This window comes from Callospermophilus lateralis, chromosome 1, assembly GCF_048772815.1.
Source record: "Callospermophilus lateralis isolate mCalLat2 chromosome 1, mCalLat2.hap1, whole genome shotgun sequence".
NCBI lineage: Eukaryota > Metazoa > Chordata > Mammalia > Rodentia > Sciuridae > Callospermophilus > Callospermophilus lateralis.
Window position 1 is genome coordinate 179,945,956 of NC_135305.1, and position 23,532 is coordinate 179,969,487.

General features: G+C 34.5%; 2 protein-coding genes across 13 annotated transcripts in view; one reads left to right on the plus strand and one right to left on the minus strand.

The window, feature by feature from the left end:
* The window catches only part of Ccdc66 (coiled-coil domain containing 66), a 27,116-nt gene extending 16,863 nt beyond the window's left edge, over positions 1 to 10,253 (plus strand). For 6 of the 8 annotated variants that reach the window (XM_076838603.1, XM_076838514.1, XM_076838682.1 and 3 more), the window contains 11 exons: positions 2,023 to 2,151; positions 2,528 to 2,778; positions 2,954 to 3,038; positions 4,134 to 4,295; positions 5,476 to 5,620; positions 6,200 to 6,337; positions 7,990 to 8,471; positions 8,784 to 8,824; positions 9,029 to 9,291; positions 9,389 to 9,501; positions 10,084 to 10,253. In XM_076838603.1, coding sequence (XP_076694718.1) covers positions 2,023 to 2,151; positions 2,528 to 2,778; positions 2,954 to 3,038; positions 4,134 to 4,295; positions 5,476 to 5,620; positions 6,200 to 6,337; positions 7,990 to 8,471; positions 8,784 to 8,824; positions 9,029 to 9,291; positions 9,389 to 9,501; positions 10,084 to 10,170 — 1,896 coding nt within the window. In that variant the 3' untranslated portion in view covers positions 10,171 to 10,253. The remainder of the gene's footprint in view (positions 1 to 2,022; positions 2,152 to 2,527; positions 2,779 to 2,953; positions 3,039 to 4,133; positions 4,296 to 5,475; positions 5,621 to 6,199; positions 6,338 to 7,989; positions 8,472 to 8,783; positions 8,825 to 9,028; positions 9,292 to 9,388; positions 9,502 to 10,083) is intronic. The other 2 variants (XM_076839002.1, XM_076838928.1) reach the window with 1 other exon arrangement.
* Positions 9,631 to 23,532, minus strand: part of Tasor (transcription activation suppressor) — a 45,310-nt gene continuing 31,408 nt past the window's right edge. For 2 of the 5 annotated variants that reach the window (XM_076838219.1, XM_076838041.1), the window contains exons 16-24: positions 22,937 to 23,081; positions 21,672 to 21,731; positions 17,825 to 18,756; positions 15,188 to 15,310; positions 14,409 to 14,568; positions 13,792 to 13,900; positions 12,641 to 12,819; positions 12,291 to 12,455; positions 9,631 to 11,420 (exon numbers count right to left, since the gene is read on the minus strand). In XM_076838219.1, the coding sequence (XP_076694334.1) occupies positions 10,915 to 11,420; positions 12,291 to 12,455; positions 12,641 to 12,819; positions 13,792 to 13,900; positions 14,409 to 14,568; positions 15,188 to 15,310; positions 17,825 to 18,756; positions 21,672 to 21,731; positions 22,937 to 23,081 (2,379 nt within the window). In that variant the 3' untranslated portion in view covers positions 9,631 to 10,914. Of the gene's footprint in view, positions 11,698 to 12,290; positions 12,456 to 12,640; positions 12,820 to 13,791; positions 13,901 to 14,408; positions 14,569 to 15,187; positions 15,311 to 17,824; positions 18,757 to 21,671; positions 21,732 to 22,936; positions 23,082 to 23,532 lie in introns of all 5 variants that reach the window. The other 3 variants (XM_076838134.1, XM_076838393.1, XM_076838303.1) reach the window with 3 other exon arrangements.

Consider the following 23,532-nt stretch of genomic DNA (forward strand, 5'->3'; position numbering starts at 1 on the left):
ATTTAAGTTTATAGAATTTGTTATAAAATAAAAAACAAATCAGAAAATGTTGACAGTAAATAAGTTTTATCTAAATGCACATGTGCTGAAATCTCATGATCTCAGCATATGGAGTTCTGATGCAAACTGCTGATAGCATTTTCTAACATCAATCCCTAAGCTATTGAAGAAACTGAAGGGAGCAGTATTTTTGGTGTGTTGGGTTGGTTGGTGGCATGGAGTGGAAGCAAACCAGGACTATCCATGGGAGAATAAAGTAAAATTGTTGGAGTTCTATCCCTGCTAACCTGCTTCCTCCCACCCCAGTACCATTGTCTTAAACAACACCTCACCTTACATTTATTATAATTCAAATCATTGTTTTTAGCTGTCCTCTAGGAAAAAAATCTTGGACAGTGCTCACTTGAATCTTATTCCAGGAATTGGGAAAATCATTTGGGGACCACTATCACCACTAAATTTACAGGTCTGGTCATTTAAAGAGTACTACCAAAGAAGGAAGCCCTGACTTTAGGAGTTGTTCTGAAGGTTAGAAGGTTAGAAAATAGTTGTGATTTAACTAATAATGCCTGGAACTTTCTACCTTCAGATCAGCCTGCTCTTCATCATAGTTAACTACTGAATTTACTGAATAATCATTTCCAGACAGTTGTGATACTAAGTTATTGACTTAACTGATTTAACTCAAATTACATTTGATATTATCCAGAAGGCTGAGAAGTGATAGACTCAGTTTAATGTTAAATAGTTCTTACATAGACAACTTTAACTTCTGCATATTTGGGAATTAACAGTCATACTACTAAATACTAAAATCATAATGGAAAACACAACTACAGTACTTGAAACAGGATGATAACAGACACACATATCAAAATATGAGATGGTAAAGGGTAGAATTCAGGAAGCTTCCTTTCAGAAAAGAAAGAAACCTTTAAATCAATAAGCGAGGTGCCCATCTAGAAAAAGAACAAGAATAAATCTAAATTAGAAGATATAAATAATAAAAATCAGAGTACCTCTGAATGAAATAAGTGGACAAAGTTCTGGAAAAATATAACAAAAGCAGCCTTAGAAGCAGAAAGTGAGTCCTTTAACAGCATAGGTAAATGTAGCTCTGGTTAAAAGCTTTTTCTCACAAGGGAAACAACATACTCACATGGTTTTGCTGGCAGTTTCTACCAAATTTTAAAAGAATAAATTTCAAATTTATACAGACTCTCAGGCAACATTAGAAAAAAGGAATATCTGATTCATTGTACAAAACCAGTGTAACCTTGACAAGTCCAGGAAAAAAAAAAATGGAAAATTAGTTTTATTTCATTCATAAATATACAAACAATTCTTAAAATATTAGTAGGTAAAATTCAGTAATGCATGAAAAAGTCATGGCTAAGATCAGTGCATGTTCTGTAGCTAGGGAAATTTTTTAAATCCATAGTTGTTCTGCTCTAAAACTTACCCTTTTGTAATTTGTGATGCTGTCATAGTGGGGTGATTTTTAAAGCATTTCTCTGATTTTTTTTTCCATCTGACTTCTCCACATGGAAATTGGGTACTCCAGTTGTGGAATAAAAGTCACCATGCTCTAGTAAGCTTAACTCTCAAAATCCAATAATTAATAAACAACCCAATGTTTAAAATTTGGTAAAAAATACTTGAGGAGGATATGCCAGATAAGAATGGGAAGGACTTGGCAATCATGAAATAACAATAAGGGCTTTCTGGACAAGGGCAGAGTCGTCACGGAGTGTTCTTTTCCCAAAGGTACATTCTTATATAGAAAGCTTAAGTAGAGAATTAAAGGTTTCCTTGACTTATATTTAGATGTCATATCCTTCTAGTATGATGTTTAAAATTTGGTTTTGAGAATTGGAAGATAACTACTTCATAATATAGTCAAAATCTTATCGAGAAATGCCTGACTGGGTTCAACTATATAAATAATTTTGGCAAAATTTGAGCTATAAAGTAGCCAGAAAAGAGAATTGAACTTTATTAGTTGGTTTGATGATTGTTTAGGAAGCAATGCTGCTGGAGCATCCTTTTGGTGCTGTGAAACAAGAACAGAGAAAATGGATTGAAGAGTTGAATAAACAAGTAGAAGATGACCAGCAAAGGAAAACAGAGGAAAAAATTATATTTTCAAAGGTACCTTAAGTTTTTATAGCTTAAGGAAAAAATTAATTTTGAAGTCTTTAATCATATTAACTTACAAGTATCCTGAAATTATTTGATAAGACTAGAGTATTTAAATTCTACGTTTGCTCATGTGAACCTGGGTTGATTGAATGTGTCTAATGTGATTTTGCGTAGCTTCTTATAAATTTCCTGATTTTTTTGAATTTCTCATTTGCTTTCCAAGCTATTTATGTAAATGTATAAGGCATCAAAACAATACAATTTTGTTAATTTTTATGTTTATTTTGGTTAGTGATTTTTGGAAATCTCATGTTTGGATGTCATTTAGGAATTTATGTTGAAACAATTGGGAAAATTCTCAGCACTTCTTATTTGTCACAATTAGGGTGAGGAACATGACAGATGGGCAATGCATTTTGATTCACTAAAGAGTCATCCTGGTTCTCGGTCTCAGCTCTCCTCTCGGTCAACACAGAAACAACCAGAGTACTTCTGTGTATCTCCTGATACTCAGGAGCTGGCTGATATCAGTAGTGTTTATACACCTACAACTGGAAGCCAGTTCGAAACTTCAGAAGAGGAGCACATAGCAAAACCTCTTGGGGATGTGGCTGAGGCAAACAATCAGAAAACGAAGTAAGTTTGTTCTTCAGAATTTATTGATCTTTATGAAAATGTGTTTTATTTAGAGTATTAATATGTCTTAATTCGTTTCAGGTTTGATATATATATACTTTTCAAGCAAAAATGATGTAGGCTATGGAAACTACTTTTTTGGGGTTCTGAATAGCTAATGTATATATCTTGTCAGCTTCCTTCGTTCTATGACTGCTCTCTTGGACCCAGCACAGATTGAGGAACGGGACAGACGGCGACATAAACAGTTAGAACATCAGGTATTGCATTGCAAAATATTGTTTGCCTTAATAAGTACTAGTATAACCAACATACACCTAAGTAGCTGGAAGCTAAAATTCTGGTATAAGCATAGTGTACAGATCCTGTTCCAACCTGTGATGAATCCCTACCTCAACTGACATGAAGTGACTGGTTCTCAGCATAAGTTTAATTCTACAGTCACACTACAGCCAGGTACATGTCTTGCAGTAGAGAAGGCTCTTAGGATGTAAGTTAAGACTTTGTACTGTCTTGGATATTTTTTCAATTTATTTCCCCAGCGTCTTGTTCAGGCTGAGAATTAGTTATTGGTTTCTTTGAAAGGGAACCATATGGGCAACTGAAGTAGAATTATGATTCAGAAACCTGGCAGATAAAAGGTTAAAACTCTTCCAGTTTTCTCTCATGTGCAAAAGGTAGACAGGAAAAAGGAAAAGAAAGGTGTGTGGGTTGGAGGCCATCTCATGAAAGGGAGGTCAGTAGAGGAAAAGGAACAAAGGGGAGGGAGGGAAAAAAGTGCTGAGGAGTGATTTTGGCCAAATTATATTGTTAGAATATGTGCATGTACAAAACTTTCAGTTTTAGTCTATAAAGTGTTTAAGTGTCTGAATAATTTTCCTTAAATCAGAACTTTTTTTCAATTCATTGTTTGTTGAGATGTGTCTTGCTGTGTTGCCCAGGTTGACATTGAACTCCTGGGCTTAAGTGATTCTCTTGCCTCAGGCTCCTGAATAGTTGAGACTATAGCTGCCATACCTTTGATATTTTAATGATTTGGTATAGCTGTTCTTATTTTTACTTGGTTCACTGAACAATTTATATAGCTTCTGCCATTTACCAGGCAGTATCTGCAGTACTGAGTTTATGTCTTCAGTTTTTTCGATCTTCAAATAGCCCTCCTGGGAATTAAGAAAAAGTAAGTACATAGAGCTTGACTGGACAAGTGGAAGATGGGAGAAACACATTACAAATTTTAACATTTTAATTTGACTCAATATTTCCTGCATCAGTATGGATAAAGTTTATTGAGTTATCAAAATATATGAAATATGGATTTTTATTCATGGCAGTAATTAATGTGATTTTATGACTAGAAAGCAATCACTGCTCAGGTAGAAGAGAAGCGCAGGAAGAAGCAGCTGGAAGAAGAGCAAAGAAAGAAGGAAGAACAAGAAGAAGAGCGTCGCTTAGCACGGGAACGAGAAGAGATGCAGAAACAGTATGAAGAAGACATACTTAAGCAAAAAAAAAAAGAAGTACATATTTATATTTAAACTCTTTGACATTTTAGAATAAAAATGTTTTTTAGAGGAAAAATAACAGAATTTGAACATTAGTGTGTGGAAGTGTAAAGCTATGTGTGGAGACATCTTTAAAGAAAAAAGGGAGAACCTTAAGGTTTTATTTCATACAATATAATTCTCAAACACTGTACTGCTTTGGCTTTTTTCTTTCTGCTGAGGAGGTCAAGATGAGTTAATATAGCACAAAGTTAATTCATATGCTTGATGTTGAAAGAAATGGTTGGCTTTTCTATCCATATCACTTATAAACAGATGCATATTTTGCAGATTGGGTAGGATTGATGATAGTTTTGTGGCTATTAGAGGATTCTTCTGTGTTAGCTAGGGGAGAACCCCTTTGTTAAGTGACTGAGACAAAGTAAGTAGGGTAGTATGGAGTGCCACATGTTAGCTGACCTGACAAAGAGATCATACAGAGACATTTGGTTGCCAGAGATTTTTAAAGAGAACAGAGTCTGCATTTTCTTTTTTTTTTTTTCACTTGGCATCTTTTGTATCCAGCTTCCTGCACGTAGCTTAATATATTTGAGATTCAGCCATAAAATTGCGTGCTCCCACAGTATTTTCTTTTTTATTGCTATGTAGTGTTCTGTTTGTGAGCATATAGCAGTGCATTATCCATTCCTTTGTAGATTTTTTCTTTTTCAGTGTTGAGAATTGAACTTGGGACCTTAAGCATGCTAGGTAAGGCAAGCACTCTGTCACTAAACTGTCTCCTCCCTTGCTTTTTTTTGGTGGGGGTAGTACTGAGCCATATCCCCAATCCTATTTTTTTAAATTTTATTTAGATGTTGATGAACCTTTGTTTTATTCATTTATTTATATGTTTTCATCCTTCACTTCAAAGTTGGCTAGTAGGGTTCTGATTTCATTAGCTTGAATAGCCAGAGGCAGCTAACCCTATAAGATATCTTGAGAAAAAGTATCATTTGCTTCACTGCAAGTGCCTTCAAATACTGTTTTACCTTTTAGTATTCATTTTCAATTTTAACAGAACTGTAAAATTGACAGTTTTTAAAACTTTGAAAACTTGAAATGGCTAAAAAGTTTTTATATGTCCAGACCAGTATGACATGTAATTTTTACAAGATTGATAATTTTATTTAAGAACTTTATATGTCAATATCAATAGGAAATCATGACTCTCAAGACCAATGAGCTATTCCAAACAATGCAGAGAGCACAGGAATTGGCACACAGACTAAAACAAGAACAGAGAATCCGAGAATTGGCTCAAAAGGGACATGACACTTCTAGATTGATGAAAAATCTTGGTGGTAAGTGATTAATCAGAATTTTACCTTTTTTTTTTTAAAGATGATTTTTAAATACTTGCTAATCATAACTTTATAAATAGAAATGCATATTTGAAAATTACAAGTAGAACTAAAGCTTTCACATACTTTTGTTGTTCCCCCCTTTTGCAATATTGGTAACAAACCCACAGCTAGTGCATGTTAGGCACACATTATGCCACTGAGCTGGATCACTGGCCCTTCACAATTTTTTCTGTGTTGTTTATAGTGATGCTGTGACAGAGGTCAAATGTGTGCTTTTGAACCCATGATTACAAAGAAAACTGTGATTTCCCTAAATTAAGGATTAGAAATTATAAAATTTAGGGGCTTTTCTAAATCTTTATTGCAGCATTCATTCTGTTTTAAGCTAAAAAGTTGTGTGTGTACTGCTGTGCTATACATAATTACTTTTTTGTTGTTGGTGCTGGAGATTTAAACCAGGGCCTCCAGTCTGCTATTCAAGCACTCTCTTACCACTGAGTTTTCTCCAGCCCCCTGTACATAAATTTTCTTAGTATCCCTTAAGTATCATTTTAAGATAATTTTTCTTTTTGCCAGTTGATACAGTACAAATGGACTATAATGCACCCATTAACATTTCAAATTCAAGACATGACTCTGAGGAAGCCAGTGATAAAATGAACTCATGTATCAATTCTACGACTTCTCCTAGGAAGGATACTGGTGTGCAGACAGGTATATAAAATTTTCATTTGTTAAATATTACCAGTAAGTTCTACCGAGTTTAAAAATTGAGATTTTTATAATAGCTTTATTGAGATATGTCCATGAGTGTTTTCTAGTGTATTTATAGTTATGTAGCCAGTACCCAACAATTTTAGAACCTCTTCATGACTGAAACCTAGTAACCCATTAACTCTCAACCCATTTCCTCTCTCCTCCAGTTTGCATTCTGTCTTGGAATATTTGCCTCTTCTGGACATTTCATGTAATTGGAATCGTACCATAAATGGTCTTTTTTGTTGACTGGCTTCTGACTTAGCCTAACTTTTAAGGTTCATCAATGTTGTAGTACTTACAATATTCCTTTTTGTTGCTGAATATATTGTTCCATTAATACATTTTGCTTGTTCCTTCATGATTTGATGGACACTGGGTTTATAAGTATGCTGTTATGAACACTCATGTACAAGATTGTTCTGTACTGGGGATTGACCGTGGGGGCACTTTACTATTGAGTTACAACCCTTGTTTTTTTTGGGACAGGGGCTTGCTAAGTGATCCTCCTGCCTAAGCCTCCCAAGTTGTAGGGCTTGGCTTAGGTGTGTGCTACTGTCACCAGCCCAAGTTTTTGTGTGGTTATGTTTCAGTTCTCTTGGGAAAGAAGAGAAATTAATGAGCATTTTGAAAAACTACCAAACTGTTCTCCAAAGCAACTAACAGTACCATGTTAGGTTCTCACCAGTTGTTATTTTAGTGGTTGTGAAGTGGTTGATATTGACATATGCTGGTATTAAATAAGAGATAAATACTGCCTTATTATCTTCATTCTAACTCTGCTTATTACAAATCATTTTTTTTAAAATGGTGTTTCACTGTGTTACCCAGTCTGATCTTGGAAGTCTTGGACTCAAGTAATCCTCAGCCTTCTCAGTAAGTGGGATGAACAGGCACATGCTACTATTTAAAAAAAAAGGAAGCCATTTTACTATTTCACTTTTTGAACTAGGTACCAGTGGATCTTCCTGTCATTACTTGTGATCCCAAGAGTCAAACCAACTTGGCTGGCCATTTAGCTATGCTGTTATTATCTAAGCCACTGTTTACTGTCAATTAACTTTGGGCCCTACTTCAATATACCAGATTAATTAACTACATCATGGGTATGATTGTAATGGTTAAAAAATAGGCTACGGTTGTGGCTCAGTGGTAGAGCACTAGCAATGCTCGAGGCTCTGGTTTTGATCCTCAGCACCACATAAATAAAGATGTGTCCAACTACAATTAAAAACTAAAAAGAATCGCCCTTCAGCAATTGCATTTCTGGGTTTACACCCCGCTCCCAAAAAAGACCACCATTATAATAGCCAAAAAGGAAACATGTGCATTTATGCACAGATGAACAAAATGCAGTCACACCGTAGAATATTTATTAATACAGCCATCAGGAAAGAACATGCCTCACAACATGGATGAACTTTGAGAACTAAGTGGCCAGTCACAAAATGACAAGTGAGTATATTACATAAGCCAATTTATATAAACAAGTAGAATGGTGCTTGCCAGTGGTTCTCTACTTTTTCCAAAAGTTTTAGGGGGTAGTAACTAAGAAAATTGTTTATAAAGTGATGAATTTTGGTATGTCATAACTTCAATTTTTTTTATAGATGACTTAACTACAGGCATATTCACCAATGCAGAATCATACTGTGAATATGTAAAGGAAAGAGAAATCACAAATTGTTCATCTCCTGAGATTTCTGTAGAATTTAATGGACAATTTAAGACAGACAAGCAAGAATTAAGTAAGAAAAATGCCAACTTAGAAAAAGAAAACAGTTTATGTAATGATCAGTGTAATGAATTTATAAAACCAGAGAAACAAACAAAACACATGAAGAGGTGTCCTAGAAGGCCTGAATGGAATTTAAATAAGCCTCTCAAAAGGTATGTTCCAGCATCAGAAAAGTATCCCATACAGCTTCGAAGGCAGAGAGAAGAAAAAAAGGTAAGGAGGCAGATGGAACTGCTTCATTTGGTAGAGAGAAATAATCCTGAACACCTCTCTCAAAATAGAGGCACTTCATCAGAAGTTCATTCATCTCAACAAGAAACTGAATCACAGAGCAGGTGGCATCTAGTCAAAAAGGTAAAAGCATGTATAAAAGCATATTTTTAAGCATGTATCAATGTTTCTAAAATTTAGTGCTTGCCTAACAGTTCCCCAGCAGTATGTTTTGACAAAGAATAATAACAACAGCCATGCTTATTCGTTTTGTGAATTATCGTTGGCTTTATGTTGCACCAAAGACCACATGGCTCAAAAGCTGAAAATTGCTACCTACCTCTTTATAGAAGTTATTTACACTCAACTTCTGTAGATGGTTCTTTATTCTTTATTTATAAAAAGTCCATGGACATTACCATTATGTGTTGTTCACAAAATGTGTCCATCTTTCAGGAAGAAGAATCTCTGAAAATTCATTCACTGAACAAGGAAAGGTATGTGGGTTATTTTCCATGCCTACTTCTGTGTCAATCTATACATATAGGGAATAAGGATGGCATTTTAGCTGTAAAGGGACGGTTTTATAACTGTGCATGAACTATCTTAATTGTCTTTTTGAAAACAGGAGGCTTAAAGGAGCGATGATCTGTAATCTGTTGTGGTTTACGCCCCCCCCTTAAAAAAAAAAAAAAAAACAGGTTTCATTCATCACCAGTTCCAGCAGTGAAAAACAGAACTCAACAAACTCAGACTAATAATACATCACACTTACCACTAAAATATAGTAGCTGTGAAACAGAGAATCTGATCTCAAGAGGTGGTCAAACAGGATTGTCAGCTGGGATGTCTGAATCATCCCATTTTATTCCTTATGTTCGAACAAATGAGATCTATTACCTTGATCCTGATGCACCATTGTCTAGGCCTTCAACCCAGGAACCTCAATACCAAAATTCTCAGGGTATGTAATACCACCTAATTTATAAGTGAAGATCAGTGTTAGTTTACTTACAAATCCATAGCATGAATTTGACTTTGTAAATTTTATCTTGCTTCAGATTGTGACCAAGTCTCTGACCACCACATTAGGGATCCACTCCTTAATCCTAACTTGTTGAAAAATAGGGATCGACAGCAAGCAATCCTTAAAGGACTTTCAGAACTGAGACAGGTATGAGCATTTCGCCAAGTCCAGATGTTACCTTTCAAGGGTGGGGAAGACTGTGTGGCTGAATCCCAATTTAAAGTTATATATGCAGGACCTAAAATTCTTAAACAGTGAAACATTTATTCAAAATGATTTTCCAGGGTGAAATCAATTTTATTGAACAAAAAAACCCCCCATACATTTAACAGCAAGACAAAAAACAAATTATGCTTTGATTAATAATGTAAACTGAGTGTAATGAATGTATTGGCAGTTTTAAACATTGATGGCTGAGTAGAAAATTACATGTATAATCTTACCAGACTTTCTGCATCTGGGGCTTTGGTTTAGAAATTAGAGGTATAATTTTCCTTCTAGAAAATGTGAATGGGTCACTAAGAAAAGGGTCTAATTTGGGTCTCTCTATATATAAAGCTTAAGATAACATGTGAAGGGTGATTGAGTGAAGAGGATTTTTATTATAACTACTATTTATAATAAATCCAGTTGTGAAGGACACAAGAATTATTCGGGTGGGGATCAAGCTTAAGCTATGGCCATATTATATTTATTACACACCTTACTAATGTATCAATGTGATTTCAGGGCCTTCTCCAGAAGCAAAAGGAGTTGGAAACTAATCTCATGCCTTTAGCTGCAAATCAAGAAGAGAATTTTAGTTCTTCATTTTAAACAAATGATAAAATGTGCTCACTGTATTTTTCAAGTACCCTATGCTTATACATTATGTAGTAAATGCTGTATTTTTTTTTTTTTTAAATAAAAGCAGACACTTTTGTAAAAGCTCACTGCTATAAAACTTACCTTAGTAGTCTGGAGTTCCTGACCTGTTCTTCCATGGCTTTTATGTACCTGAGAGTACCAGAAGACTTAACACATTTTTAGACTTTTAAACCCAAATTCAGTTTAGGCTCTTAGTTTCTCTAAATCCTGACATTTATTGTAGAAACTGCTGCAATTTTCAAAAATGTAGAAGTTAGCATTAGACCACAGAAAAGTTAATCCAAATTCTCAGTACCTCAAAAAATATACTTCTGGTTAAAGTTGCTTGTTGTCCTGTGTAAACTAAACTGCACAAAATCCTATATACACAAAAGCTTCAGTCATCTAATTTTACATATAAAACCGACTTCAATATGAAGCCTAAGTACAGAAAACAAATGTAAAACTTAAAAAGTGCCAACATGAGAATTCAAATACAATATGTTAGAAATATATATTTATTTCAATTTCCAGATACTTCAACTGATACAGGCCATCATGATTTAAATAAGAGGAAAAACATTTCAGAAAGGATAAGAAACCTTTTGCTTAGAGAAAGAAATATAAATTGTTAATAAATTGTTAACTCACTTAAACAGAAAAAGTTCACAACAACCTTTTTTTTTTTTTTTAAAGTTACCACATTTCTCTTTTTCATTTTTTTCCCCAATTTACTGGAGATGGAGGTTTTTCTCTATCCAAGCTTTGAGTATAAGCAGATAAAAAGTCATTTTCATTTTCTTGACACTGACTTGATGAAAGGGCATATGGTGTCCCCAAAAATGTCTGATGAGTGAGAACATTAAAATGACTAAACTGATGGGACATATTTAATTGACTCTGATGAACCTCCAAGTTGCTATATGAATCTTGTTCTGCTGAACTGCTGTTCTCTCCTTCAGAGCATACTATATCATCAACAGAAGCGTTCTCTTCAGAATCAATTTGGTAAGTCTTATCTTCTAATAAACTTTTTTGCACGTCAAGAGATGACTGCAACTCAATTTGAATATTCTTTTTTTGATCTGTTCCACTGGATCCTTTGGTCTCTTTCGTCAATATTTCTGAATGAAAATTGCTGCATACTTCTATATGTGAGATTTCATCCCCTGAATCCAGAGACATATCCTCTTCATCCTTTTCATCGTTTTCTAAAAGAGCTACATTTAAAAAACAAAAAGTCCTCCTCTATTGAATTACACAATTTGTTTAAGTTTTAAAATTATACACTACTCACACAATATAATGCGTCTGGGTCTGCAAGTCCACAATCCCTTAAAGCTTGGTCTTCTGCCACAAGTTCACTTAGTCACAACACTCACACTAGGTGTGAATGTCCAGATAATCCGATGCTAAAAGCTTCTGCGAAATGTGTTCACGTTTAATGTTGGGAAATCCCAACTCCCAGCTCCAAAGGGGTTAATGTCAAAACAGCATCTAAAGTTATACGGTAATTCAGTATTTGACAAAACAAATATAAAATAAAATTTCTGACATCTAGCTTCACTGAATTACTAAACTAAGCTCTATTGAATGATCATCTCTGCTTTTCACCAAAAACAAAATTAAATACATTGTTCATTTTACGTAAACTCTGGAAACAAAGCAGAGGCCATCTCACAAGACTGAAACTATAATATTCCTACTATCTCCAATTACATTGCTTCATACACCTGAGGAGATTTAGTAACCCAATGCTAAATCCCCAGATCTGGTTTCCTACTTTTTTTCCTTAATAAAACCCCTTATTGGACAGCAGCAGTCAAGTGTACATACCCTCAAAGAGAAAATGCATACTCCACAGTATGCACAGGCCACAGCATAGTCAGAAATGCAGTATATGGTAACAACTTACACTGACTACTTGTGCATGCTGAGTACTAAAATGATAAATGCCTTTAAACACTAACCCTAAGCCTATTTACACTGAAGTCAGTGGTTTCAAAATGGGCATTTCAGTATTTCATACCAGACAAAACCATTCCTTTTTCTGTCTGCCTTTAAAGAAAATAAAACTGCTGAAAAGTTACCTGACTGTGACTCAAGGTTCTCATTAGCACCAAACAACGGAAGGTTTTCTTCTGTGACGGAGTTGTGATAGCCCACAAGAGTTTTAAAGTTTTGCATAAAGTCTTCTGCAGTTGCAACTACTATTCCATTGTCTGTGTAACTGGAAAGCACCTTGATGCTCTTCTCTTAAAAACAACAACAACAAAAGCACTTGAATATTCGTAGACAAACAATGATGCCTAACCACAACAAAATCCTTTATTTCACACATTCAGAATTCTAGCTTAACCACCCATCTCAGCCCCAGGAAATCCTTTTTTCATCCACATTCTTATATTTATAATAGAAAGCTTAAGAGTGTTTTCTTTACCTGTTAAAAAGACTATGTGTCGCTGTTGTATGTTCTGAGCCTGAAGTCTGATAAGGCAATCCAATTCTGGAGCATTTCGAGTTTGTGAATCACAATTGTGGTATGACAAGATTTCAACCAGATGTTTCTTCTGATAGACATTCAGAAGTGTCAACAAACTTAGAGCTTTAGCATTCAATCTGAAATTAAACAAAGTTCAAAATCTGGGTCTGTACTTCTGAAGTTTTTACTTCAGATTAAAACCTTAATTCCTTAGTTAGGTAACTATGACAATTATACTCTTAGCAATAGGGATGCTCAGGGGAGAGAGTGGGAATTGGGCAGTCTACAGGCAAGCTGGCAGGGGTGGTCGCTATACTACCTTAGGCTACGATTTCAAATTATTCTACTCTAAGCTATTGCTACAATATAAGGCACAAGGCAACAAGCCATTAAAAAAAAAAACTATTGGCTGCAGTTAGGAAAGTGAGGGAACTGTTGATAAGTATACCGTTAGATATCAGTATTGTTTATAAACTGTAATAGAAGAGATTTGCCCTAAACCCACTTCACAGGCTTTGAAGGTAAATTTTAAAAGGTGAATAGCTGTAAGAATCAAATAACTGGAAATTAGTTAACCTGAATTCCCTTGAAGAGTGTACCTCAGTCTGATTAGGAAATGCAGAGAAATACAAATATAAAAAATTCTTAATAATTACCTTTTAAACTCTACAGTAGAATAAGTATCTCAAACTCATCTGATACTGTACTTGTTTGTGGACTAGTCCTTCAAGGAACTGACCTTAGGCATATTAGAAGTAATATGTACAAATATAAATGAATATCCTAATCACCAGTCTCCTTATCAGGTTGAGATTAATCCTTGTCCAAACACTTGTTAGGAGAGAGCCTGATCTAGTTGGCTTATACAATTCAAAGAAAAAAAAAATTGTAGATCCATTTTGATTATTTTAGATTCATAAGCAACATTAAGCCAGTTGTATTTTACACAAAACCAGAACTTCAACATCTATCTAAACAATAATACCACTTCGACCTTAGATTGGCTATGGATAGCTGTCAAAATCAGTGTCTACAAACATGGGGAAAAAAATTTGTGAGCACAGCATTAAAATCAACCATTATATATTTATTTTTTTCCCAAATCTTACCTGCCTAGTTCTTTTAGCTTTTTCTGAAATTTACAGTGAACTTTCCACTGCCATTTTCCTTCTGGGGTACTAAGGTCTTCAAGGAATGCCAAAAAATTTTTAAGGCTCTCTGTTGAAATAATGAAGTTTCTTTTCATTTAACAATCCACATCTGAATTATGGAAGAAGTGCATGTTCATATCATGTAAGAGATCTACTTTCCTATGTACTCTTTTTCTAAGAGACTTACATTATCCCTAAAGCACTAAGACTATAATATCTGCACATGAAAAAAGAATACACTGATGACAGTACCAATATCAGAAGTAATCTAGGGGTTGGAGATATAGCTCAGTTGGTAGAGTGCTTGCCTAGCATATACAAGGCCCTGGGTTAAATCCCTAGCACCACCCCAAAAAAGTAATCTACACCAGATTCACAGAAAAGAATTTAAAATGCTAAAAATAGGAAAGAAATTTGAGATGATAAGAGCCCAGGAAAAAGATTAAAATATACTGGTTACTGTGAATGACAGAACAGACAATTCCATTAAGAAGTCAAATCCCCCATTTTCTCTAGAAACCTAGGGGTGGGGATGGTAAACAAGTTACATGCTCATAAGACTTCATTAACCTTACCAATCGTAACCACTTCTGGATTTAAAATTGATTCATCAGACACAATAAAACCTCCTGATACAAATAAATCATTGTATGTATGATTTTTAACATCATCCAGGCTATCAACACCAGCAAAATTAACACATGGGAGTTTCTTTAAAGTCACCAAGCCAGGTACCTGTTAAATATAAAAAATAGAAAAGGATGGTTAAGAAAATGAAATGATAAGTAACCTACACAGAAAATCTTTATGGTTCATCTGTATTCATGCATTGCATCTGAAAAAAAAATCACAAAAATAATTTCTTCAACATTATTTCCCAATATATAAACCACTATTTAAATAATTGACAATAGACCTGAAAACAAAATGGACAAATGGTAACCAGTCTGTAACACACGAATATAGTCAAAATTCAGAAGACAGTCTCTTGACAGGATACCTCCAAATCAAAGGGAAAGGAGGACTAGTTTGGCAAAGAAGAGGTAGCACAAATAGGTGCCTGAGACATAAAAATAAAGGTGAGAATACATATTTAGCAGGCCCCCAGCATTCAAGGATTCAGTACTTGTATTAGTACTGACTACTTTGACTGTCAGAATAAAGTATGATGTACAGCAATTTAGGAATTTTGCAGTGGTACAAAACAACTGCCCCGAAGCTAATTCATGAAAAGATACATGTTTTATCATCTTTAAAGCTTACAGACAAAACCTTTAGTTTCAGACAATTAAGATTTAAAAATAAGGGAGTTATAAAAAAACAAAATAAATATGAATGTGACTTAACAGACTACCTTGTGAATGAAACCTGCAATGTCTTCATTTTGAATAATAATCAATAGTTTATCTAATTTTGATCTTCTTTCCAAAAACTGTTCTGGGTGGCATTCTGTATTGCCTAATTTGATAAGATATTCCTGTTAAAGAAAAATAACTATATCAACATTAAAAAGCTTTTTGGTAAATGATGCAACAAACAGATAAATTTTACTACTAGGACTTTTAAGAACCTTTACTCTAGGAAAGTTCAGACCTCAAGTCCACTCCACTCTTATGCAAGAGGAATTAAAGGGTCAAGCTTCACCAATCACACTTTCACAATGTTAGAATGCTATGCATTTAAAGTAAATGCCTGTGTGAAATGACAGAACTGTAATAATGGATTAGCCCAGATTCCCACATTCTAAACCCAGCTCTGTTCATTATTATGGGAAACGCAGAGTACATCATTAACCACTCCTTGCTTTCTTTTTCATCTGCTAAGCAGGCCCTTGGTTGGTCATGGCAATATTACTGTGGCATTCCTCTTCAGAGTTATAAAGCTCATTTAATTCACAACAGGTCAGAAAGTATTCATACACCAGTATTCACGTACTAATTAGCTATTTAACATCTTCAAGCAAAGCAGACTCTCCCATTTAAAACCTCCCTCCATGCTGGTGGCAAAGTATTACTACCTTTCACAGGACACACGCAGTTAAGTCCATGCAGAGTTCTCTTTGCTTGCTGGTAGATTCCTGAACCCTGACACCAGGATTCCTGAATCCTGAACCCTGGAGGTAACACTCCTCACTTCATAGGAAATTAATGTTCTCAACGTCAGCACAGCTGGTCAAATAGCCGGATCAAAACCCAGTGTGCTTGACAACTAGTTTACTGCTCTTCTGAAAGCTGCTTAAGTGTCACACCTAAAGAGGATATTTTTTATACACTTAGACTAAAGCAGCAGCTTCTACAGATTTTACTCTAATCTAAGCACCTGAGCAAATCTCAGATTAGCTTAGTGAAAAGGTAAATTACTACCAGGACTCAGTGATTTTAGGTCTTTTTTTAATATTAGAGAGTTTTAAATCCAAGTTTATAAGACTATCTTATATAGTAATAAAACAACCTGAATATAGAAATTAGTAAGCTTATATTTTTATTCCTTGTCTTTATTTTTTGCTGGAAATTATCTGATACTGCTGAATAGTGTAACAGTAAAAGTTCCATTTTCTATCAGATCTGTAAGAGCAGTTACTTATTCTACATAAAGTAAATAATGCCAGAAATACAATTTGTTCTACAATAAAATGAATTCAATGTACCATTCATAAGGAAATGTATCTCCTATCCCCTCAATCTAAATGTCATGTTAAGAATATTACATTAAAAAAAATTAAACGAGCGAAGAGGGTAGAATGTGCAGTTTATTCTAAGCACACATTTCTACCACTGAGCTACATCCCCAGCCCTTAAACCCAGCCTATTCTCTCAATTAGCCCTACCCAATGTGCACCTATGCTTCAAAGAGTGCTCTGCTTGGAAACATGTTGCCGGGGGTAGGAAGCTAAGAACTTCTACATTGTAATATATAGGGCATAAATGCAACCAAGCTTGGTTTCATTTTCCCAAGGTATCACAAGGATTCAGTAAGAAGAGCACAACCGAGTATTCTGATCCTCTTTCATTTCCATATCTTCACATCTTCACTGGGTACACTACAGGAAACTTGGTGATGTCAGAGAACCCTAGACAAAGGGTTAGGCCCTTGTCACTACTACTGAGTTTCTGGGCCATGCTGTGCTGTAAGTCACTAATTTGTTCCTTTGCTTCCTCTAATAAAACAGGTGGCAATTTCAGTCATAAGTAAATTGCATAAATGGGAACAAGCATTCATTTGAAAACCCATGACATTCCCTCAAGTTAGAATTAAAATCTTATAGTTCAATGAGTACTAATCAAATACATTAAACCACTGATACAAACATTCCATTTACATACCTACCTATTTTTAACAAATTTTACCGAGGTCTATGCTTATATACATGAAGGTAAGTATTTAAAACAAATACCTAAAAAGTTGTTCTATGGCAGAAAAGATACATCTTACAGTGAATAGTCCTTCATGACTGGGAAGTCTTTCAGGATCATTAAGGTTTCTGATCAATAAGGGATACAGCGAATCATGACGTGGCCAGAGTATCAAGAAATACCACAAGAACATATCATTAGGTCAACCCTGGACAGTTCGTTTCTGATTCCTAAAACTCCTTTATGAACGGTGGCATGTATTTTTCTTCCCTTTCATTAAAAGCCCAAGTAGGCAGTATTTAAAACCTCTGAATCGACAGTTTAAAATATCTGTAGTATGTACGAACAGACTCTTCCTTGGTACCGTTGGGGACCAAAATGTTCTCAACCACTGAGCTATACCTTGCAGTTATTTACATGAACGCCCTTTAAAAATTACACAGAAAAAGATTCTAAATTCTAACATACTTAGGTCACAGGTACTACATTTAGTTCAATTTATTAATCTTTTATTCTATTCTGAATTATTAGATTATGAAAATATAAGACCAACCTTTTTTTTTAAACTCCATTTTATAGAGGTCAAGTCAATAAGACAAGTTTATTCAGCATTATTATTTACCTTCCCATTTAGTTACCTTTATTTCTTTACAGAGCACACTCTCTTCTTCTTCATGAATATAAAATTTCACAGTGTTTTTCTGGACATCTTTCATGATTTTAACCAAACTATTAAATACTTCAGGTTCCAACTGGCTTATAAAATCTGAAAGAGCTGGTTGGGCAGAGATGTTTATATCACTGGGTGATTTTGTTTCTTTTTCTATTGGTTCCCGGGCAGCATCACCAGGCACAGTATGATCAGAAGTCACCATTACCTCTGTAGCATGATGAGACTGGTTCATTGCTCCTTCAGTTAAACTCAATGATGAAGAGGAATGCTGTTCATTAGAGTTGTTGTCTTTCAAAGCATCACTACTAAGTGACTCAGGGAGGTGTTTATTGTTGATGTCACTTGAGGAAACTGACACAATATGCTTTCCCAGAGGATTCAAAGCTATCTTAGTATCAGAATCATTAGGACTGACTGATGGCAAATTCCCACTTTTAGCAGATGCTTTAATAATAATAGTATTTAGTTTCTCATGCAAACCATCTACAAACTCCTGTACACCAGCTTTTGAAGTCTTAGAATATATGAACTCAGAAAGCCGTTTCATCTTCTCTTGTGTGGAAAAGATTGGTGTGGAAATTCTACTGACATATGAAACATTCTTTTGCTTCAGAATCTCTTCTATCTTCCTAGAAAAGAGATTGTACTCTCCTAACACTGTTCTCTCTGTAGTTTCACTCACTGCAGGTGTCTCTGCTGCTGGCACACACTGCTCCTCCACTGTCACCACCTGACCTGTCAACACGTCATCCTCAGTGGTGCCCTTTAGTGTGTCTGTAAATGGAGAGGATGGAAACTGGTAATCAGAACTTCTCTGTCTACTTATTACCCGGGGGTCGTTAGGAAAGGCTTCCTGTGGTGGCAGACACACCAGTTGTTCTTCTGGTGATTTCATACCTATACAGGAAGAGTTTATTATTATAAGAACAATCCACAAAGATAATATTTAAAAACACTTTTAAATCAGAAGAAAAATAGGTCAAGTAAATATTTAACTAATTATGCATCTGAAAGTAAAATAAAAATCTCAAATACCATTGTGAACCCTATTTCCTATGTGCCCTACTTACAGGCATGTTTTTGGGTTTTAGGAGGCAGAGTAATAACTAATTTTCTTTTGAAGTATTCAAACAAGTATTTCTAGCAACACAGGTCATCTGCTTCTTTTCTGCTTCCCTATCATTCCATAGACCTGGCGTGCTTTAATTAGGATGGTCAATTACATTAGCTTGCTCAACTCTTACATTCTTCGATAGGTAATATCTACTATAATACTCACTTAATATGAGAATCAGGTGTAAGGCAACTCAAAAGAATGTTAAATTAAGATGTTATGATTCCACCAATCATTTAGGATCTACAATAACTCATCCACTTTCAGACTTGCTCTCATATCAAGATTTCCTGCAATGTCAGGAACTTTATTTTGTCACTGAAAAAAGCCTCAACAAGATAGGAAGAGAATAAAATTTCATAGTGATTTCCATTTTGTTTGGAAGTAATTTTAAGAGAAATCAGGAGAGTTATCCCATTTGAGATAAAAAGGTGTTTCAGTTAGCTGATGCTAAAGGAACTACAATCTTTGATTCTTGACAATGAGTTTAATCTATAAGATCATACTCCCCTACACACAAAAATCCTAAATTCAAACATGTTTTTGAAACCACATTTCAAAACAAATACCCTCATACACTTTTAAGACACAAGGGGCAAATATATTTAACTTCAACAGTCATATTACATTTTAGGAAAAAAAAAAATCACGATCTTTGTCTATAAGGCCATATCACACTATTTCACCCTTTAAAAATGATCAATATTCCTTAAAGTCAACATTCCCTAACTAATTGCTACTATAGCATAAGAAATGGTATCTCTAAGAAAGTCTATCTATCATTTTCAAATCTACTTTTTGAAAAAGGAATTCACAATATCTTTTTTAAAGTTCCAGGTGTGGGAGCATGTGCTTTTTTCTACATGTAAGTCCACCCGACTTACACTTCTCTAAAAGGCTCAGCAGCAGCTTGTGACATTCTCTACTGATCCTAGTGGTTACTATGAATCACTGCACTCAGTAACCACTGCAAAGGCACTTGTCATCAGAGTAAAAAGATCACAGCAGGTCCACAGGTGAAAGCAAGAAGTACAAAGTTGACAGGACAGAAAATTCAAGTTCTATAAGTTTAGGAATACTCAATGTCATACATATCCTTATATCTACAACATTAAAATGGAGTTCAGTATGTATACAAATTATCTGCAAGGTTATATCAAGAAATCATTAACAATAATTAATCCACTGAGAGGAAACTAAGTGTACTTACTTTAGTGTTTTTTCCTTTCTTGAATTATGTACCATGTGAAATATCAGATTTATTCAAATGAAGACTGAATTGTCTTATAAAATACATGGGTTGAAGAAGACTAATTTTAAACTTAGAGCTACGTATCAGACCAGTAAGCTTATTCCTAAAGGGCTATAGATAAAGGGATTTTTTTTTCAAATTTAAATATAATGTAAATCTACATTGGAGAATTTTCCATATTTAAAAAAACCTAACTAAATAAATCCCATTTAAAAATGTAAACTTTATTTGAAACAAATTTCCCTATAAGATTTTAAGGTGACATCATTCAGACTGTCTACACTTTGTTATAAAATATGAATACAGTATCCCAAATGAGAGCACTACAGATGCCTATGAAGCATTTCAAATACAAATAAGATTCCTGCTATTCCCAATGAGAAAGAATTACTGATAGATGCATAACATGGATGAAACCCTTATACAAGATTGAGTTAAAGAGCCAAACACAAAAAACTGTGGGAGTTCCATTTACCTTAAGTTGAAGAGGAGACAAAACTAATGTTAAAGAAATCAGTTTAGTAGTTACTTTTTGGGAACAGGCAGAGTACAGACTGAGTAAGCAGATGCAGATAAATACCTGGAGTGATGGAAATATACTACATCTCGACTTAAGTGGTAGTTGCCTATGTGTATACATACATAAAATGAGCTGTACACTTTCCTGTATGTTGTATATCAGCTGCTTAAAAAAAAAAACAAAAAACAAAAAACAAAAAACACCTTTTCCTAGGAAGAAACATTTTCTTGAAGGAAACTTCTTAATATCAAAAGAATCACTATAAAGACCTACAAAGAAAATCATTTAGCTTTCCCTCTATAAATTAAAAAAAAAAATTCTGAAAGAGACTCTAACAAAATGGAAACAATAAAAAAAAAAAAAAAGACTACCAAACTCTAAGCAAGAAATCAAGCTCATGATCATATGTAGAAGCTGAACTGACTTTGAGCTCAGACATTAGACAAAGGAGAGACTCTCCACTGCAACTAGCTAATCAGTAATAATCTGGATGATATTCTGGAGTCAGTTTCTTCATCTCTTAAACTACAAGAACCAGGTTAAAAAATTCAAGATTAGGAATACTGTACCTAAAAGATAAATTTGAAAAATACCAGGAGGGAAAGCCATTTAAAAGAAACTTCAAAGAAACTGCTTCCTAAGATATTCTGCAAAATGGATTAGGAAAACAAATTCTAAGTCTTCCCAAATAAGCCTATCAGAGAGAATCTACTATAGGTAAAGAAATCTATAAATATCCAGTGACTTTTCTGAACATATTATAGTAAGAATATTTGACACAATTCAATTAATGATTTAAATATAAATATGGTATTGGCCAAACTTTCAGTAAACAATGGAACTTAAATCAATGCCCTAATGATAGAGAATCAGAAATGAAAGCCATTCTGAAGAACTGGGAGGAAAAGCAAAGCGTGCCTTCTCACCTGGTGTTTGTTTCTCACCATGTTTCCCCAGCTGGTCTTCTGGGCTTCTTGTGTTCCCTCCTGAGGGAAAGCATCCATTAGATTTGTAGACTGTCTTCAGATACCAGTGACACCTATTAAGTACCTTTCAAAAAAACCTCAAATGCTAACAAATCCACGTATTCCTTCTTTTGCTTAAAATATTCCTGAAGGGTCACTCAGAAATGGCAAACTCCTTCCTTTTCCTTTCAGGTGATGAAATAACACCTAGATGCTATGCCTTCAAATGGCTCAAGATTAAGTATAAAGGTGTTTAAATGAGGAATGATTAGGACAATCAGATCAATAAACTACTTCAAGCCAATGTCTCCAGCTCATAAGAGAGTAGCAGCTCCCTATCACTTTTGGGCTTCTAACCCTCTCTAATAAGGTAGAAAATGGTGCTGAATGAAGTCCATGTAAACTCCTGAAATTTCAGAAATTCTTCTCAGAATCGTTGAAGGGCTCATAGATCCAAGGTCACAAGCCAGCCTACTTTTTAGCAAAGAGTAGTTTACTTTTTCTTTTAAAGTTAAATGAAGGTCTAGCTAGAAATAGAAAAGATGTGCCCTAGCAACATTTCTGAATATATTTAGCTAGTAACAAAGATGAATAAGAACTTGGAATATTAAGAGTATATCTGCATGGAGAAACAAGAATACTGCAAAATGATAATCTTTCAACATTTACCACATTATTCTTGCGGCCCATGGATCAATAAGCTTTCTTAGGTTTTTGCATTTGATCATTTCAGTTTATTCTCCAAGATGATTCAATTTCTTTAAGATACTCCAATATTAAGAAATCAAAAAATTTTTCAAATAGATGAACCTTAACGTAACCACTTATTAGATGACAGTTTATTAAAGATTAATCAGTTGAGAAGTATTGGTTGAACAAAGAGCATGATTTCATCTCTGTACCTACCTCTCCTTGTAAGAAACTCCAACAATTGTTTCTGCCAACAATTTTTATTTGATAGTCTGCATGCTAAATCTAATAGGGAGAGTACATATGTCCTAAATCCCTCTATTATTAATAGGCCCTTCTGCAGATACTTGCTGATGATGATCAAGAACAGCATCACCAGTTGACGAATATAATACTGCTCAAAATAAGATGGTGAAGATGTCACTAAGATAAAGCACCTAGTAACCCAAGAGTGGAATTTTGAAAAGATGAAACCCTTCAAGAAACTGGTTCTGAATAAAGGCAATAAAACTATGACCTAGTTTATTTTTTCTTACCTGTAATTGGTATCAGTTTCCAATGTATTTCAGTCTCTTCAACATTATTTGACTTAGACTGTTGTCTATGTAATCCATGTTCAATGGGAACAGTGGGACACAAACTGCAATCTTCAAAATTATTCATGTTAATTAAATTTGGATCCTAAAAATTAAAGTACATATTTAATAGCATTCTTTTTAATTTTAATGTCAAGAATAACTATTTTCTTCACAGCAAATCCACACACTTCAATCTAAACATTACAAATAACTGATAAACATGGCAAAGTTATGAGACGTTAGTCTCAAAATTAAAACATAATATTCTTCTCAAAATAATGTTAATTTAGAGCAGTGACTGGTAAACTTTTATAGTAAAGCACCAACATTTTAGGTTTTGCAGGCCATATACTGAACTCTGCCATTAACAATTCAAAAGTGGACATAAGGCAATACCTAACTGAATGGCACAAAGTTTTTAATTACAAAAAAACAGGAAGTGAGCTGTGTTAGGCAACCAAATCCCTGTCAATTGGAGTATTAAATACAGTGGAAAATATAAACCATGCAGGTTAGTATTTCAATGCCTACCTTATATAAGTCCTTTACTAGAA